Genomic DNA, 18,334 nt, shown 5'->3' with positions numbered 1-18,334 from the left:
ATTTGGGCTGTGTATACACTCGTAAAAAAATAAGCTGCATAATAAAAGCAATAATAATAATACAACTATAAATAATTGAACATTGCTATCCAGCCCATCCATTATTGTGTGTGCTGTGGCAGTGAGTGCATAAGCATGAGAGTTCCTGTCGAGTTGTGTTAGTACAGAGCCGCGTTGCCGGGGCTGTGTCACACAAGGGAGTCACCACGAGAGGGAGGGACTTATGCATGGGACAATGCTGGTGTTTGTGCAACGGCCCCTGAGCGCCGGCTGGCTCTCTCAGATCGCTCTCGCTTCACTGGGCTACCATCTCTTGCACACATTGTTGGAGTGAAAACAGAGCAGACAGCTTGATCCTGCCTGTGGGATGCACTGACAGACAAGAAGGTAAGTCCCTAATGTCCCACTGCTATGTCCCACTAACTCTGTGAGGGGCACAAATGTACCCTTACGGGTCCATTTGGTTACATTTGTACCCCTCTTAGAGTTGCAAATGGATCAAATTTGAACTGAGATTTTTTTTACTGTGATGCATCCCTGTAAAACAAGTTTAAAAAAAAAAGTTGTGTCTTGGGGTTATATTATGCAGGGAGGATTGTGTCAAGCGGTGGGCTTTGTAGTTGCAGTTTTGGGGGGTGAAACTGAGGATTGGGGAGCTGGGGGTTGGTTGGCAGGGTTTTGGCAAGGAGTACCAGTGTGTGTGAAAGGAGTTTGAGCTGAAAGAAAAGTTTCACAGAGAAAGAGAGAGCGAGAGGCAGAGAGAGAGAGAGCCTTAGTGAAAGGCATGTGCAGAATGTTACTAGAGTCCGGCAAGCACCACAACCGATGGAGATTTGAAGAACTCACGGACAAGAAAAGAGAGATCACACAGAGAAGGAAAACGAAGGAGGTGATGATGGATGATTGACATCCAGGGCACCGAACTGTAATGATGTCCAATTCAAGGTGTGCGAAGAAACAGATTCATCGATTTTGTTTCCTTTCCACTCCCGTGGCAGAGACAGGCAGATAGACAGGCGAGGATAGAGTGGAGGTTTACAGTGGTAAAAATAGACAGTGGGAGAGTGGAGGAGGAGAGATTAAGACAGAGATTAATTAGGGAGCTAAAGGAAGGGAGGAAGTAACGGAAGGAAAGAGGAAGGGAACAAACAGAAGAGAGATGGTACATTATAGAGGAGAACGTTTGTGACTTGTGTGTGAACTCCAGATAGGGGGTCAACAGCATTGGGCTATATGATCCACAAAGCACGGTTCTTGGGATAGACCACAGCCTATTGTAAGCCTGTTGCAGAGAAAGGAAAAAAGTACAAATAAAACTTGTCAAAGCAAGTTCCCAAGTTCCCCCAGAATCTCTGTTTCAGTCCTTTGGTGTTTTTGTTCTTCCAACAAGGTAAAAGAATGCTGGTAAGCCTCTCATCTTTCAGTTCAAATAGTCTTATCCCTGTTACCAGGCAGATTAGAGAGTCTTAGCACGTTCTGGCTTTGTGTGGCAGAGTCCTATCTATGGTATTATTATTCACATTTTATGAATGAGTGAGCCTACATATTATAGCCAATGAAATTAAATACATTCACTACCAGCAGAGAGAAAGTGTGTGTGTGAGAGAGAGAGAGAGAGAGAGAGAGAGAGAGAGAGAGAGAGAGAGAGAGAGAGAGAGAGAGAGAGAGAGAGAGAGAGAGAGAGAGAGAGAGAGAGAGAGAGAGAGAGGGAGAGAGAGAGAGAGAGAGAGAGAGAGAGAGAGAGAAACATATATAGAGAAAGAGAGAAAGAGAGAAAGAGAGAAAGAGAGAAAGAGAGCCATTACAAAACATCCTTTCAACAGGGATTTGACACAGAAGATACAGCAGAGGTGTACTGGAGAGAGAGAGCACTGTTTGGCATCCAAATAGTCTTCTCCATATTAGTGTGTGTTCTGTTGTTCCAGACAGTAGGAGACCAGGTCCTGCGGGGTGAGTTACGGCAAAGCAGGACAAAAGCAGGCAGCGGGCAGAGATCCAACGCTGTAGCGGTTGGTTGGAGCCACCACGTTTCCAGAGGGAGCGGGTCCATTGGAATCCGGTGCCACACAAGAATAAAGCAAGGCAGCACACTTGCGTCCGACTAAGACCAGAGTGTAAGCTCTGTTGTTAGCGGGGTGGAAACTGGTGGGCAGGTGAGGGCCCCAGCCGTGGTGAGTGACACCCAGGGCTGTGTGCGTACGTGTCCAGAGGAAGACGAGCAGTGGAACTGGGCCTGGAGCCCAGCCTGAGCCAGGATGGCAGAGCAGAAAGTTTGGTAAAGGACCTTACCCAATTTTTATGTATAGCTTGATGCAGAGTAATTCATACTATTTTGCTTTATTTGACTGTATATGTATGTATATATATAAATATCTATCACACACACACACACACACACACACACACACACACACACACACACACACACACACACACACACACACACACACACACACACACACACACACACACACACACACACACACACACACACACACACACACACACACACACACACACAATTTGCATGGTTTGTGTTGAATTATCTGCATGTGGGTGACTGTGCGTGCATTGTGTGCGTGTAATGCTAATGCATGCACGCACACAATGCACGCACAGTCATGTGTTCGTCTGTTTCTCTTCGCAGCCTCCCTGCTAAGCTGATTAATGGGGGCGTGGCGGGGTTGGTGGGTGTGACATGTGTGTTTCCTATCGACCTGGCCAAAACCCGCCTACAAAACCAGCAGGGCGCCAAAGTCTACACAGGAATGTGAGTAGAATCAACTAATAGCGCACATGAGACACACACATATAGATATGTGGGAGTTTTCATTGCCAGCATCTCAGGTGAAGGTCTTAGTTTTGTTGTGAATATCCAAGATCAAAATACTCTAATGCCCAAAATAGGGAGTAAGGATACCATGGTGAAAGTGGTTAAACATTACTTTAGCCAGCAGGCTCAGGGTATGAAGATTTGTTATAAATATAAAAAGTTTCAGATGGAGCCTTTCCTTAGCATCCCGACGTGGAATGGCTTCAAATACTATGTGCTCTATAGTAAGTGGTACTTTGAACTACACATGAGTCACAGCTAATGAGAATGCCAAGATTCATGGAAACTCAGTAATAGGCCTACTGTAAGTTAATGTTTCAGTGGATAGCAATTACTAGATTTTTTTACAAAAATCTGAAACACAACAAATGTACAATAATGAAGTTAATTATGAGTTTCTAATGAGAATAAAAAAGACACTGAGAAAGAGAGATTTCTACTGTGCACATCTGGATTCCAAACATGTGTGGTTGATAGGGCGTACTAGTGATCATGTAGACAGCAGGGCGACCGTGTCCACACCACAGCTTTCCAATATGAGTCAGAAAGGGAAGAACCAGTGGTGGACAGTCACAAAGTACAAAGTTTACTTGAGTACTACTTTTGACTCCACTACATTACTCTCCAATCTACCTGGTAACAGGGATGAGACTATTTGAACTGAAAGATGATCGTGACGCGCCGCAAGCTTGTAGATCTGCTATTTTCACTATTATTTATATTTTTGAAAATTTCTGGAAAATCTTTTAATCGTTTAGGAAAATAGGAAAATGTAGGTCTAAATTTCAATACAGCACTGCACTGATAATGATATAAAAAAGAAAATGTACTGTATTTTTTTTAAATACCTAAGTATTTTTAAAAGCATGTACTTTTGAATACTTGTATTAGTACTCCAGCACACCAGTTTTCCAATATAAGTCAGAAAGGGAAGAACCATGTGAGTCACAGCATTCTTTTAAGGCTAATTTATTTATATTCCATCGCAGAGCAGTCATTTCAGTATAAACTAGAAAAGTAGAGGGTGGCCGATCAACAAGCTCATTGCGATGCAACGTGTTGTGAGCTTGTAGATCAGCTATTTTTTTCTTTTTTTCCCCCTTTTTTTTATCCTCACCTTTTGTATAATGACATGCCCAAAACAGGGACGCCAGGTTGAAAGTGGTTGATGAATATATCGTCTCTGTCGGGTGGAAACCTCACAAACTGTTACTTTTCAGGATTAAAATTCAAAAGTAGCAAAAATAGCAGATCTACAAACACAAAGCTTCGTGTCGCATTTCGAGCTTGCAGATCTGCTATTTTTGTGACGCTGTAGTATGATCAAGTAGGGCATTAATTTACGAAAAAAAAAAAAAAGTTTAAATATGGTTTCTGCCCGACAGCAACGATATGGTTGCAGACAAGAAAAAACTTGTCTATAACAATGTGTTGTAAGGCTTGCATGTAGATGGATGGGTGTGGATTGAGGTGCACTTAGCGCCAATCTGCAAAAAATATGCATAAAATAACAGAATTTGAGGTTAAATGTGAACACGAGGGGACCCCAAAAGATGCCCCTGCTCTGTTGCACATAGATGTCGCTGCTCAATTATTATTTTGAATATTGGTTTGGAGCATAAACTTCATTATTCTCTGCTGTCGAGAATGGAGGTGTTGTCCGCCACGTGGACAGGATGCTGTCTCAGCTTGATCCCCTTGCATCTCATCAACTCACAATGTAGTCTAACTAATGATAGGCCTATACAGATTAGAATGAGATCGAAGACGTGTCTCAGTCTAGACACTTGGACACTGAAGTCTGAGAGTATAAGTTAAGCATTACTCACGCCTATGTCATTACGTCGTTACACCAGCGCTCACCGCTCAATGCACATAGGATGACGATGTCTCAAATCTGAATACTCAAACCCCATCTGATCACTTGCAAATAACAGTGTGGACAGTCAGTTCTAAAGATCAGATATGGGAAACAAATTGGATTTGCCTGCAATCTGAACAAAACCTAAGTGTAAGCCAAGTTTGCGGTGGTATTTTATGAGGGATAATGGAGAGCTTTCTTAAAAGATGTGTGTGAGAAGACATGCTGCGGAGAGGCAGAGACTCATTTTGTGCATATTATGTGTATATTATGTAGTATGATTACATTATTGCTGACTAAAGGGCCATCCACACCAATCACTAAAACTATATCTCTAAGTAACTATTGTTCGTCTTTATAGTTGTCGTGGACTCTGCCATCTACTTGAGTTAGAACTATTTTTAAAACAATAGTTACTGATAAAAGAATATGGCAGGAACCTGGATGGACTACAGTGTGTATTAATAATGTTATGGGCTGCAATCCTAATGATCTCATGTCATCCACCAGCACCAGAACAAAATATTTGTTTTACGTTTTGTTTTTGTACGCAAAAATATGTAACAATAAAAATACCTTGACCTTCACCTTGGTTAACCTATATTTTGAAAGTTCCAAATAGCAAATGTTCCTATTTACATTTTCAAAGCAATCCTGTAATGGACCTTTAAAGATAGTATTATTATAGTTCACAGAATAGGGAATTCACAATAATTTGTGCAACATACTGTGACTAACTGTATACCACTGTAGCCCTATTATGGAGTGTGTTCATGTGTGACTGTGAGAACAGGCTGTCATTGCTGAAGAAATTAATTGCTATCGCTTGATCATAATTATGTATATGTACGTATGGAGGACTATGGTGGAATCTGTGATTGATGACGTGCCATTTGGTGGATGTTTTTATCCAAAGCACTAACAGTACGCATTTGAGTGACCACAGTGGTAATAGACTAATAACCATGAGAGGTTTAGTGTAATGCTCTAGTCCAGTAGTAGGCCTACAAATTAAAACGCAGACCCCCATTTATAAAGATTTTGTGCAAGGGAAGATTTAGAGCAGAATTCTGCAATTCTACAACTGTAGATCATCATGGTTACAGTATCTCCCCACCTACAGTATATAGACTCTATATACTGTAGGTGGGGAGATACTGTAATCATGATGAGTGGAAATAACAGTATGATCGGAATAGTCATTCTTATACAGTATCTTCATAATATTCTCTCACTTACAGTCGGTGAAATAATAGAAAATAAACTATTCCTCATTTTGCTGGGGACCCCCTGGAACCCTCCCGAGGGGGGTCCCTGATCGACTTTGAGAATCACTGCTCTAGTCGTTGACTTGAGTTACACAGGAGTACACTGTTTTGTTTGACAATTAAAAGCAATTTTATTACCTCACACATTTGAAACTCTCTTGCTGTCTCTTAGGCTCGATTGCTTGGCAAAGACGGTCCGGTCGGAGGGTTATTTTGGGTGCTACAGAGGTAATATTAGCATTATAATCCCTGCAACAACCCACTTACAGTACATCTCTTTATTTTATTACTAGTTTAATTGTACCCACACTGTACCCACACTGTTGTGACTACTGTGGACGCTTAGTCTTTTTATAGTAACCAGCAGTATTATTGTATTAGCCCTCGGGCAAATGGCCATATGCTGGTGTGTGTGGGCCGGCGTTGGAAGCTTCTATGTGTGTCACGTCAATCCCTCACCATGTTTACCCTCTCCAGGCGCAGCAGTGAATCTCACACTTGTCACGCCAGAGAAAGCCATCAAACTGGCAGCCAATGACATCTTCAGACAGGAGCTTTCCAAGGACGGGTAGGTTAGCTTTTCCCAGAAAGTCCAGAGAGTTCATTTAAAGGCAGGGCAACAGATAATTATAAATGCTGGATATTCAAATAATGTGGTGGTGGTGGTGTATGTTATAATTTGTTTTATAATATGTTTTATAAATGTTTTTAAAAAGGTGTTTGAGCAGCTAAATCCGAACAGTCACTACAAGGATACTTATAGCAATTTAATTGAATGGAACCTTTTACCATAGAGAAGATTCCAGAGTATTGCAAATATAATCTGGTTTTGAATACTAGATATTTACAATGTTTATGTATAGGCCAATATTATACTAGAAGCAGCTTCCTCCACTGGTGGTCTCTGCAGTTCCATTCTCCTACCTGTAGGGTCACCTTTTCAACATTTTAAAGTAATTTCCATACAATTAAATGAAAAAAATAATAATATAATGTATGTAAATATCAGAAGTTGTCCCTTATCTGTTGCCCTACCTTTAATTAATATTAACACCTTTTTACAGTGTAATCATACAGTGTATATTACAGTCATATACACACCCTGCCATAAAGCTTACTGAATGCAGCATATGTATTTGTTTTAACTTGTTTAACCACTTAAACCCATATACTGTATTTATTTGTACTTAGTTGATCGGGGTCGCCCAGGGGTCCATAGGTCTGCTAGTATTTCCCTGTACACCATATATCTCTTTCCTGAAAATAGGTGATCTACAAACTCACACTGTGCCGCATCAAGTTGTGTCATAAGTTTATAGCTCAGCTATTTTTTGCCAAATGTTTGCCCAAGTGGCTAGTTACTTCAAATGAACATCTTTACAGTGTAAAGTCATTCACAAACCCGCCATAAGGTATACTGAACGCAGCATTTGTTTTAACTTGTTTTAACTCAAATGTATTGAGCATCACTGAAGGTGCTAGTTATTATCAGTGGTGGAAATGAACTAAGTTAAGTACATTTACTCAAGTACTGTACTTAAGTAAAAAATGTTAAGTACTTTGACTTTGCTTGAGTATTTACTTTTCAACCTACTTGTATTCCACTACATCTCAGAATCAAATATTGTGCTTTTTACTCCACTGCCCCAATTATTTGAAAACGTTAGTTTAGATACTTTGCAGATTTATATTATGATTACAAAACATATTACGTACATCAACCAATAAAGGACTCAATAAAGGAATAAAGGATAAATAAAGGACAATAAAGGACTTTTCCTGAATCGCTGCCCTCCACTCCCTCCTGTCTATCCTCAGGGTCTTGTTAGCTCTGCTGTCACGCCGTAGTGTGTCTACGTAGGTGGTGTGCCTCTTTCTCCTACTAGCCTCCTTGCTAACTTGTAACAGAGTATTTTTTATATTGTTTTATTGCTACTTTTACTTCACATCTGACAACATCTGAGTACTTCTTCCACCACTGCTAGTTAGTTAGTTATGTACTCCTGTACCTCCCTGCAGGCATCTACCCCTGTGGGGTGAGGTAATGGCGGGGTGCGGGGCTGGGACCTGTCAGGTGATCGTCACCACTCCCATGGAGATGCTGAAAATCCAGTTACAGGATGCAGGAAGGCTGGGTGAGTCCATCTTTGGATAATGTTACCAGCTCAGAGAGACGCTGACATGCCCAGACACTGTGTGCATCGTAAACAATAGACCTTTTTCACAGCCGCCATTTTAGCGTGAAATAGTAAACACAGGTTAGAAAGGGATTGTAAGTAAGTGATATTTTTTTTGTTTATTATAGAGCTGGAGAGACGGGGAGACCCCTGTACCATACTGTAACAACAACAAAAATACGAAACATTTAGTTTTAAGGAAATAATATACAGTAGGCCTATAGCTTTTATACCTACAAAGTTGCGTTCCATTCAGGTCAAACAGAGTCAGGGTGTTACTACTATTGCACATGTTGGCTCACGGGAAAGGCTCTGCTACACTAAATGGTAGCCACATAGAAACAGAGCCTTATAGAGTGTCATGATGTTGTTTCCCCTACTATTTCACATTAATATGTCTGCCATGGAAAAGGTCTATTGGGACAGTATCTTGAGCTCCATCCAGGTGCTAAAATACTTATTAAATAGCAAAGTGAACATTTGGCACTGTGAAATTGGTATGTCAAGTCTTTTTTATTCCATATAGCTATGTCATATAGCATTTCAAATGCATTTTTTGTTCTGCAATGAGTAAAGCCCTAGTCTATTCTTTGCAAGCATTCTGAGAATGGTTTGAGGTTAGATCGCTCCAATGAATCGCGGCCCCTATTTTTTATTTACAATGTTTCTGGTAAAATATCACTGTCACAAATGACTCAGCCATAACCCCATGCCCATATTATGGGCATACCGATGACATAGCAGCTCTTCTATATATAGGCATAAAAGGGACATGGAATGATAGATAAAGAGATCTCATATATGGGCATATTGATTGGATCTGCGATGAGATGTAGGTGAGAGGGCCGCATCCGACCCCAACCTCTAATCTAATTTAATAAAATATATTATGGGAATTTTGGGAATGTCATTATAAGTGAAAAGTTTAAGTTTTGTTTTTTAATAAAAACAAATTGTGAAAATAGCCAATCTACAAGCTCACAACACGTTGCATCATGAAGAATTGTGAGCTTTTGGATCAGCTGTTTCCAAATTTTTGCATGACACAGTGTGACAAAGTATAAATATAGTATAAAAATAACGCTTTTGATTTGTTGAGATATAAAGAAATTCGGTTAATCGATAAAGAAGATGAAAGAATAATCACTAAGAAAAGAATGGATAGTTGCGGCCCTAATCAGTTATGATGTGTGTTCATGGATAAAATAAGTTAAGTCTTCCACATGTTTATCTCTGTTTGTTTCAGCTGCTCAGAGGCCACTAGCGGCTCCGGCTCCGTCGTTGATGGCCGCGCCTCCTGTCCCCCCTCCTCGGAGGTCAGCCACCAGCATCACCCTGGAGCTGCTGAGGACGCGCGGCCTGGCCGGCCTCTACCGGGGGGCGGGAGCCACTCTGATGAGGTTAGAAACACCCCACCAGATCCTCAAAAGGCCACAAAGGCCTAGACGTAGATGCCTGCAGTGATGGACAGAGCACTCGACCCCAGTACTGGAGAAAAAGTATAGATACTCCTGGTCAAATATAACTACTCAAGTGGAAGTTGCTCACTTGAATTTGAATTTGGGTTAAAGTACTGGTTTAGCTTTTTAAAATACTTAAGTATTCAAAAGTACATAGCATCCTATATTAAAATTGATTTAAGGGAGGACGGGCAGGTGGGCGGGTGGACAACGTCATCACGCTCATGTCACCATGACTCAGCCATAACCATATAAGGAGTTCCCAATGCAGCTACGCCCAAATATGGAGAGTGTACTGTTGTCTAACCTTGATGTGTCGTCATGGCATCAGGCACAAACAAATCAGTCAGCTCCATATGGGCACAAAAGGGGACATGCCCATATATGGGCATATACTGATGACATTAGGGCTCTCCATATATGGGCATAAAACAGACAAGGACTGACAGATACAGAGATCTCCATATATGGGAATATTAGTCGAATCGGCAGTGCGGCATAGGTGTGAGGGCTGCGTAGCGGCCTGAACCTCTAGGGATTTAAAAAATACTTAACTATTCAAAAGTAAAAATTACAAAGTAGGCTACATTTTATTTTTGATGTATAAAATTTAGACAAAGATTTTCCAGAAACTTAAAAAAATATATCAATAAGTGAAAATGTGCAGATTGAAAATAGCAGATTGTGAGCTTGTATAGCTGCTATTAGTCCATGGGCCAGACCAGAAGTCAGGGACACAAAAGGTGGCAAAATGTCTTTGAGATTTTTTTCATTCTTTGGAACTATGGTTGGTGTCATTGAAGGCTGATAACTGGGACTAAGCTACTACTTGGGAAGGGCTATCATGTTGAAATATTATCTAGATATAGGCCTATAGACCTTTTCAAAATACCAAACTAGAGTTTGCCACCTTGAGTGTCCCTGATTAGTGAAAATTCTGGCCTGGGCCCATGGACTATATCACTATATTTGAAATGGGGCTTAAGTGGTTCATTCATAATGTACTTTTTCCCTTCCTAGAAATGCAGTGGAGTCAAAAGTACAATATTTGTCAAGTGAAATATATAGTGTACATATACAAGGTGAGATATTCCAGATATTCCTGGAAAAAAACATATCTATCACCTTCTATTTAACCACATGAACTCTTGTACCGGTATGACGTAGTGACAGATAAAACCTTCTTGATTCTTGACGTGTTGTGACGCAACGTGTTGTGAGTTTGTAGGTTGGCTATTTTTGGCAAAGAGATTTGGAATTGGATGTGCAGGCAAATACTAGATCTAGAGGGCCTAGTATGGATCCCTGGGGGACCCCCGGTAAGGGCCAATTAACACTGATGTTTTGACTGTGCACACAGTAAAACTGACTGTTCATTTAAATCTGAAAGACAAAGTTCCAATTTCCTTAACCACATGAGCATGTCAGATACTAGATGAACATTTGGCAAAAATAGACGATCTATACAAGCGCACAACACGTTGCAACTTGATGTGTTGCAAGCTTGTTCCAGCTGTTTTTGGTGGGGGAAAAGAAGGGGATCAACTATAAGCTCGTGGGGGAGTCTGGTCAAAAAAGTAAATGATATTGTCTCTGTCGGGTGGAAACCTCATATGTCCAAAACTGTTACTTTTCAGGATTCAAATTAAAAAATAGCAGATCACAAGCTAAAAACGCATTGCTTCGTGCTGCATTTCGAGCTTGTCGATATGCCATTTTGGATACTTTTGTGTGACGCTGTAGTATAATCAAGTAGGGCGTTAATTTATGAAAAAACACAAAAAGTTAGAACATACATACATACAAGGTTTCTGTCCGACAGCAACAATATACTGTCGGGTTTGTGTGGTGAAATTCTATGTGCTGCCCGGGCCCCGGGATTCAACCATGCTTGCTCAGGGCAGAAATATAAGCTCAGGCAGTACTGCTCGTCAACCAGTAGGTGTCCTACCTGACACCAGGGTTTAAATGTTTCAATGGAAGAGTAGGGGGACCACCTCCAACCACTGCTGATGCACTATATATGTATTAACATAACTCTTCAGATTGGCTAAACTAGCATTTTATTCATTACAATAAGTGCTGGATTACACTTTAAATTAATACTTAAGTTTACTGGGTACTACCCTTATTTTTTAACTCTATGGTACTACCCCCCCTCCCCCTCTTTTTTTATCCTTTATTTCTTTTCTTTGCAGAATAAACACAGATGGATAGCCAAAACCACACAGAGACTATATTAATAGCATGAAACATACCCAAACACAAAGACTAATGTCATGTAAATATTTTCTATTATGCTGCTCATACAAATACATAAACAAATAAAGTCTTCAAAGGCAGACTGAGATTCACACAGTCACACCCCAACAGCAAACACATACATTGTCAAGAACGGGGCAACCTGTAGCACAGCCCATGAAACCTCAGTGTTAAAGCCATGCAATTGTACACTCTGAGTTAAATTAACATTGAGTATTTTTTATAGTGCATGCTGCATGGGCACACTGGTACTGATGACTACATTGTGGCAGTGGTGTAAAGTAACTAAGTACATTTACTCAAGTACTGTACTTTAGTACACCTTTGAGGAATTGTTACGTTACTGGAGTATTTCCAATTTTCAATACTTTTACTTCTACTCCACTACATCTCAGAGGCGTGCGTGCGTGCGTGCGTGCGTGCGTGCGTGCGTGCGTGCGTGCGTGCGTGCGTGTCTCATTGGTGTCACTCATTTCCACATTACTCCAATCCAGAGCCTGCTGGCTTTCATTTACTGGCTTTCATTTACTCGCCACACTGACTCACAATGCTATGTTCGCCAGATCACCCAGAATAGGGACGCTAGGGTTCATGTGGTTAATTAATGAGTGTTAATGAGTTGATTTTGGATTACATAACAGCACTCTCTTCAGTACCGGTGTCCTAGCACCTCCATTAATCAACAATACAATCAATAGACTCCTGCAGCTATGTTTAGCTAGTTACCCTGCAGCTGAATGAGGGCACCCCGCCCCACCCTCTCTCTCTCTCTCTTTGGTTTTCATGTCTCTTTTCATCTCGTTTTTCACTCACCTCGCTTCACATCCTTTTTTTTTTTTTTTACTTAAGTAGAAGTAGCAATACCACAATAAAAACATACTCTGTTACACTTGAAAGACCTGTATTCAAAGTACAATCAAAGTAAAATCAAAGTACCTTAAATATGTACTTAAGTACAGTACTTAGTAAATGTACTTAATATTTACTTTGCACCACTGCACTTGACCCAGCTCTCCTCTCCCATCCCCTCCATGGGTAGAGAGCCCTCCTGGGAAGCAGAAGGTCCCAGGTTCGATTCCTGGCCTTGGCAATGTGTCAAGGTGTCCATGAGCAAGACACTTCCCCTACAGGATGAAATAGGTCTAATAACAATAATAACAATCCTCTCCTCTTCTCTCCTCTCCTTTCCTCTCTCAGGGATGTTCCATTCTCTATGATCTACTTCCCGCTGTTTGCCAACCTGAATGCGCTGGGCCCTAGAGGGGCCGTGTCGGGTTGCCAGGGCGACGTGCAGGAGCGGGCCCCCTTCTGGCAGTCCTTCACGGCAGGCTGCACCGCAGGATCTGTGGCAGCTGTGGCTGTTACCCCACTGGATGGTGAGAGAGAGAGAGAAGAGAGGGGGAGAGAGAGGGAGAAGAGTGGGGGAGAGAGAGGGAAGCATGAAGGGGGGAGAGAGAGCAAGAGAGAGAAGCAGAGAGGGGGGAGAGAAATAGAGAGAGAGAGAGAGAGAGAGAGAGAAGAGAGAGAGAGAGAGAGAGAGAGAGAGAGAGAGAGAGAGAGAGAGAGAAGCAGAGGGGGAGAGAGAAGACAGAGGGAAAGAGAGAATCAGAGGCAGACAGAGAGAGTAAGGGAGAGAGAGAGCATGAGATGGAGCAAAGGGGAGAGGGAGAGAGAAAGAGAGAGGGGGAGATTAAGAGATGAAAGCAGGGCTCATATTGTGTCTGTAGTACATTTCCAATGGGGGATAGCAGGTGTGCATCCACCCACAAAATTGAAAATCTTCAGTTGTGTGCTGTGTGCACAAGGACCGGGGTAGACTGGTGTCTCTAAACCCTTTTCATTTAAACCTTTTAATGTCAAGGACCCCTAAATGTATATGTATTAACCTGAACACCTGAAATATTTTTTTTTAAATTGAAAACACACGTCCTTGGTTCTGGTTACTATTGCCCTACTAATAGGCCTACACGAGGGGGGCGTGTTTTTTTCAATTACTTTTTTTTCAATTATTTATTTTTATTGGAAGATGTTTTAAATAAAAATAAAGAAATAAATAAAAAATACATGAAAAATATAATCAAACACCTTAACACCTCAAGCATTAGAAGGACAATATCAGTCACCAGAACCTGTCACCAGGACATGTCTAGGGGGCTCACAAAAGACTGAGTAGTCGTTAAAATGACCCCAAACATGTTTGAAAGGAGTTAAATATCCCTTTAATTCTGAGCATGTACAAATGAGTACACGCTCAGAGCTACAGACTTGTGAGGGTCCCTATCTATTAATCATTTAACTGGGGATCCTTTGGAACCCCCTCAAGGAACTCTGGGAGTCCCTGGACCCCACATTGAGAAACAGTGGGGTAGAGCTTGTATATGTGGATGTAAACATCACAGTCTTCAGTGACATTGTCACCTTTGAGTTTGCATTTGTATTGTGTGTATACAGTATATACATTGTGTGTGTGTGTGTGTGTGTGTGTGTGTGTGTGTGTGTGTGTGTGTGTGTGTGTGTGTGTGTGTGTGTGTGTGTAATATATATTATGATTATTTCTTTACAGTTATAAAGACTCGTATACAGACCTTGCAGAAAGGGGAGGGCGAGGATTCGTACAAAGGAATAATGGACTGCACACGGTAATACCAAAGCAGCTCTCCATCGATATTCACAATCAGGGGGGTGGTCAAGAATCAAGAGTAGCCTACACTACAGTTCTGCTGTCATGAGCCAAACTTTTAACTTAATAACTCTTTTTTCTCACAAGACAATCTTAATATGGTCACCACTTTAGAGAGCATCACTGAACTGGAGAGGAAATGGTTGGCAAAACATATTTGTATTGAAATGCTTAGTCAGGATGTGACATTATGTAGCTCTTTTGAAGTCAGTCTTCAAAAGAGCTTCTGTACCTTTACTCAGTGGCGTAACGCAGAATCGCAGGGCCTCCCCGCGGGACTTTCACGTACATGCACGCGCGCGCGTGCATGTACGTGCACAACCTGCGCAAGAATTTCGGGTCTAATTCTGTCTAATTCGGGTCTAATTCGGTTCTATTTGACCAATATAAATCAACTTTTTTCTTTTTTTTTGCTGTAAAAATATTTGTATCAGCGCAGGCGGGGCCCCCCCTGCTGGTGGCCCCCCCACACTGCATCACTTGCTACCCCTCCGTTACGCCACTGCCTTTACTTGAGTTGTTTCCAACTCAAGTAATGTTGCTTATATTCAGTGGAGGAGAGTAAATTAGTAAATGTACTTGAGCACTGTACTTAAGTACAGATTCTGAGAATCTGTACTTTACTTGAGTATTAGATTTTTTTAAATACTTATTACTCTTACTTGAGTACATTTCCAAGACAAATATTTTACTTTTACTCAAGTACATTTCTAGGAAGGCTCGACCCCCTTGCTTTGTTAGGACACTGACACAGGTCCTTAGTTAATCCATTGCCATATTACTGAGAAATGCTGTTAAAATAGGACCAGTTCCAAGGGGAAGGCAGCTCTGGGGTGCTTAAGCTGGACTTATACTTAGTTGTACGACATCCTAGATCGGCTATTTTCGATGACGAGAGGTTATCGAAGCAGCATCGAACATGGCTACTACATGGCATGGCACTGGACCCCCTTGTTAAGCCTTTCTTTTACACTTCTTAGTATGCAATAGAAATATACATGACATTAATCTAGTAATATACTAGTAACTAGTTCAAGGTATCTGTATTATTGTATTTTTTAGTTCTGGTTCCTTAGTCATTACAAGGTCCTATACATTCATTGTGAAAACAATACAGCAATTCATTGATATAAAAATTAAGAGATTTACTTGTACTTTTACTTGTACTTTAAGTATTTTTTAAAAGCATGTACTTTTACTTTAAGTATTTTTTTAAAGCATGTACTCTTGAATACTTAAGGACATTTAAAAGCAATTACTTTTTCACTCTTACTTGAGTAACATTTTGACTGAGCTACTTTTACTTGTAGTGGAGTAAATTTGACCGGGAGTATCTCTACTCTTACTCAAGTACTGGAGTTGAGTACTTCGCCCACCTCTGCTTATATTTAAGTAGTATTTAAATTAATAGTTCTACTTGAGTATGATATTATTGTACTCTTCCCACCCATTCACTATATATTGTGGCTGTTCAGCACAAATCTTGTGTCAAAATGTTTTTATGTCTTTTAATAAATGAATGCCCTATTATATACATTGTCGTATGACAGTGTCACACAGTAGCAAAAATAACAGTTCTAGAGGCTGACAACACGTTTGTATTTATATATTTTTGGCCCCAAACAGGGACGCTAGGTTGAAAGTTTATGGATTTCAGAAATATTTAACCAATAGTATTATGGCCAAATTATAACTACAATGTAACTGCAAAGTAATGATTCTTTTTACACATTCCTACAAGGTTTCCACGTGACAGCGATGATAATGTGTAAAAAGCTTGCTGAGAATTCCTCTCTCTCTCTCTCTCTCTCTCTCTCACACAGGCGCATCATGAGGCGTGAGGGCCCGTCAGCGTTCCTGAAAGGCGCTATATGTCGTGCTCTGGTCATCGCGCCTCTCTTTGGCATTGCACAGGGCGTCTACTTCATGGGCGTAGGGGAGACGCTGCTAGAAATGCTGGAATAGCGGCGTTCGCCATGGGTCGTTGTGGTGATGGCAAACAACTGCATTATTTGACAGTGAGCGAACAGAGGAGCTAAGAGAGAAGTGAGGTACAGTAGGAAGACCCCAGCTGAGTGAGCAGTATATACGGTATAACGAGAGGGAGAGAGAGGTCACAGTCGGCTAACCAGAGGAGGAAAGTAGAGCCCGACTCATGCCACATTTTCTTACAGACGCTTTGACCGATACTTTGTCAAAAAGTTCTTTTAAAAAAACTTAGATTTTGAGAACATTTAACATATAAACAAAGAATAACAAATAGACAAATAACTTTTTGAAATGTATTCAACCATTTAAGCACCATTCAAAAATAGCTGTTTTACAGCAACGTGTTGTGAGCTGTGTTTCGAAGATTTTTGAAAACTCATGAAACTTTTCGCCTATCCACAAGTTTCCTAGGGCGTTGTGGGCATCACTTCCTGTCGATTTGAACAGGTATCAGGGATCAAATCGACAGGAAGTGATGCCCACAATGCCCTAGGAAACTTGTGGATAATGACGCGCGCAATATAGGGATGCCAGATTGAAAGGGACATATCAGCAAAATAATTACCGATACTGACAAGTCAAATAATGGCCAATATATCGGTCGGGCTCTAGAGGAAAGAGGTTTCAATGACTAATATGTGGACTATCGGTGCATGCTAATTACGTAAGTTTCTAAATGCTGTCCTCAGGGTTAAACAGGGTCCTGTGCACGTGGGCGTGTGTGTGAGCCTATTCTGGGGGTGTTCCCAGGTTGTCAGTATATCCGGGGCTCTTCTTTTGACCTGACAGATTATTCTGTCTGGTTGTTATAGAGAGCTGCTGCATTCACTGTGAGACCACCAACAAAGTTGCCAACAATCAAGCTATTTGTACGTATAAACTAAAAAGAAAAAAAACTAAATAAAACCTATCACTTTAAAGTGACAAATCCCTGTCAGTGTTCAACAAAAAGCTGTTTAAATTCCAATGTCGTAGAACATTTGACTTAATGCCATGTTTGTGTCAGAACTGAGAATTTTGGTTGAATTCAAATGCCAATCACATACATTTGGACTCGTTTTCTCTCTCCGAAAAGGGAGCTTGACCTAATTTCGCCATACAGTAGCACAGTCCTCTGCCTCATCCCCAGAGTCAGAGTTGTAATCTTGGATTCCTTCATGGAGTGTGAGGTGCTGCCTGTCACAGACTAAGGTCATTCGCTAATCTGCCACTAATGCTTTAATCCTAGTCTGTATATGCTAACAAACTGCTCCCGTGTAGCGTGCAGGCCACATGTTAGACTGCTGGACCACTATCTTGTTGGCCTTGACTTCCTCTTCGACTCAGAAGGGCTTAAAGGAGAGATCCGGTCATTTTAAGTGTTATCTTTGATGTGTCGCTAATCACTCACCAACATAGAAAGGGCCGTTGAGTTATTCTTATGCTTGTTTCTCTCACAGAACCTGGCGTCTGTGAGAGAAACAAGCAACCAGTGTCATCTCGTTCTGCACGAACGGTAGCTCGTGCGCGGCCTTCAGCACATGTTTGAGTATCATGAGACTCCACGATGAGTGGTAGTAGCAAAAAAAACTTTTCATCGGTTATAATAGACGATTTTCACTTACACACGGCTCCCATTATGCCAATGGAGGGGGTCACCAGACTGGACGACAGGGGCTTCTCTGGAATAACTCAACGGCCCTTTCTATGTTGGTGAGTGATTAGCGACACATCAAAGATAACACTTAAAATGACCGGATCTCTCCTTTAAAGAGAACCCTTCTGAAACATTACAATTTACTGCTTAGTTGAACTTTTAAAGTAT

At 41.1% G+C, this 18,334-nt stretch overlaps 1 protein-coding gene across 2 annotated transcripts; it reads left to right on the top strand.

Annotated features, from left to right (window-relative positions):
• Nucleotides 1-268: 268 nt before the first annotated feature.
• Nucleotides 269-18,136, top strand: slc25a18 (solute carrier family 25 member 18). Of its 2 annotated transcripts, none has more exons than XM_080437456.1 (10): nt 269-387; nt 1,926-2,275; nt 2,648-2,770; nt 6,135-6,190; nt 6,440-6,530; nt 7,982-8,097; nt 9,386-9,539; nt 13,059-13,237; nt 14,425-14,500; nt 16,365-18,136. In XM_080437456.1, exons 2-10 carry the CDS (start codon nt 2,256-2,258, stop codon nt 16,504-16,506), a joined length of 957 nt encoding a protein of 318 aa, XP_080293582.1. In that variant the 5' UTR covers nt 269-387; nt 1,926-2,255; the 3' UTR covers nt 16,507-18,136. The 2 variants fall into 2 exon arrangements, with proteins under 2 accessions (XP_080293582.1, XP_080293583.1); XM_080437457.1 differs by having other exon boundaries at nt 306-391; nt 1,936-2,275.
• The last annotated feature ends 198 nt before the right edge of the window (nt 18,137-18,334 follow it).

Source organism: Gymnoscopelus braueri (genome assembly GCF_963280865.1).
Source record: "Gymnoscopelus braueri genome assembly, chromosome: 9".
In the NCBI taxonomy this organism is placed as follows: Eukaryota; Metazoa; Chordata; class Actinopteri; order Myctophiformes; family Myctophidae; genus Gymnoscopelus; species Gymnoscopelus braueri.
This window is presented reverse-complemented; position numbering and strand designations above follow the sequence as displayed.

Bases quoted from the DNA above. Each gene is read 5' to 3' on its own strand.
- slc25a18 (XM_080437456.1), top strand. From the start codon at position 2,256: ATGGCAGAGCAGAAAGTTTG. The intron at 2,276-2,647 runs GTAAAGGACCTT...TTCTCTTCGCAG, and splicing joins ATGGCAGAGCAGAAAGTTTG to CCTCCCTGCTAAGCTGATTA. The intron at 6,191-6,439 runs GTAATATTAGCA...TACCCTCTCCAG, and splicing joins TTATTTTGGGTGCTACAGAG to GCGCAGCAGTGAATCTCACA.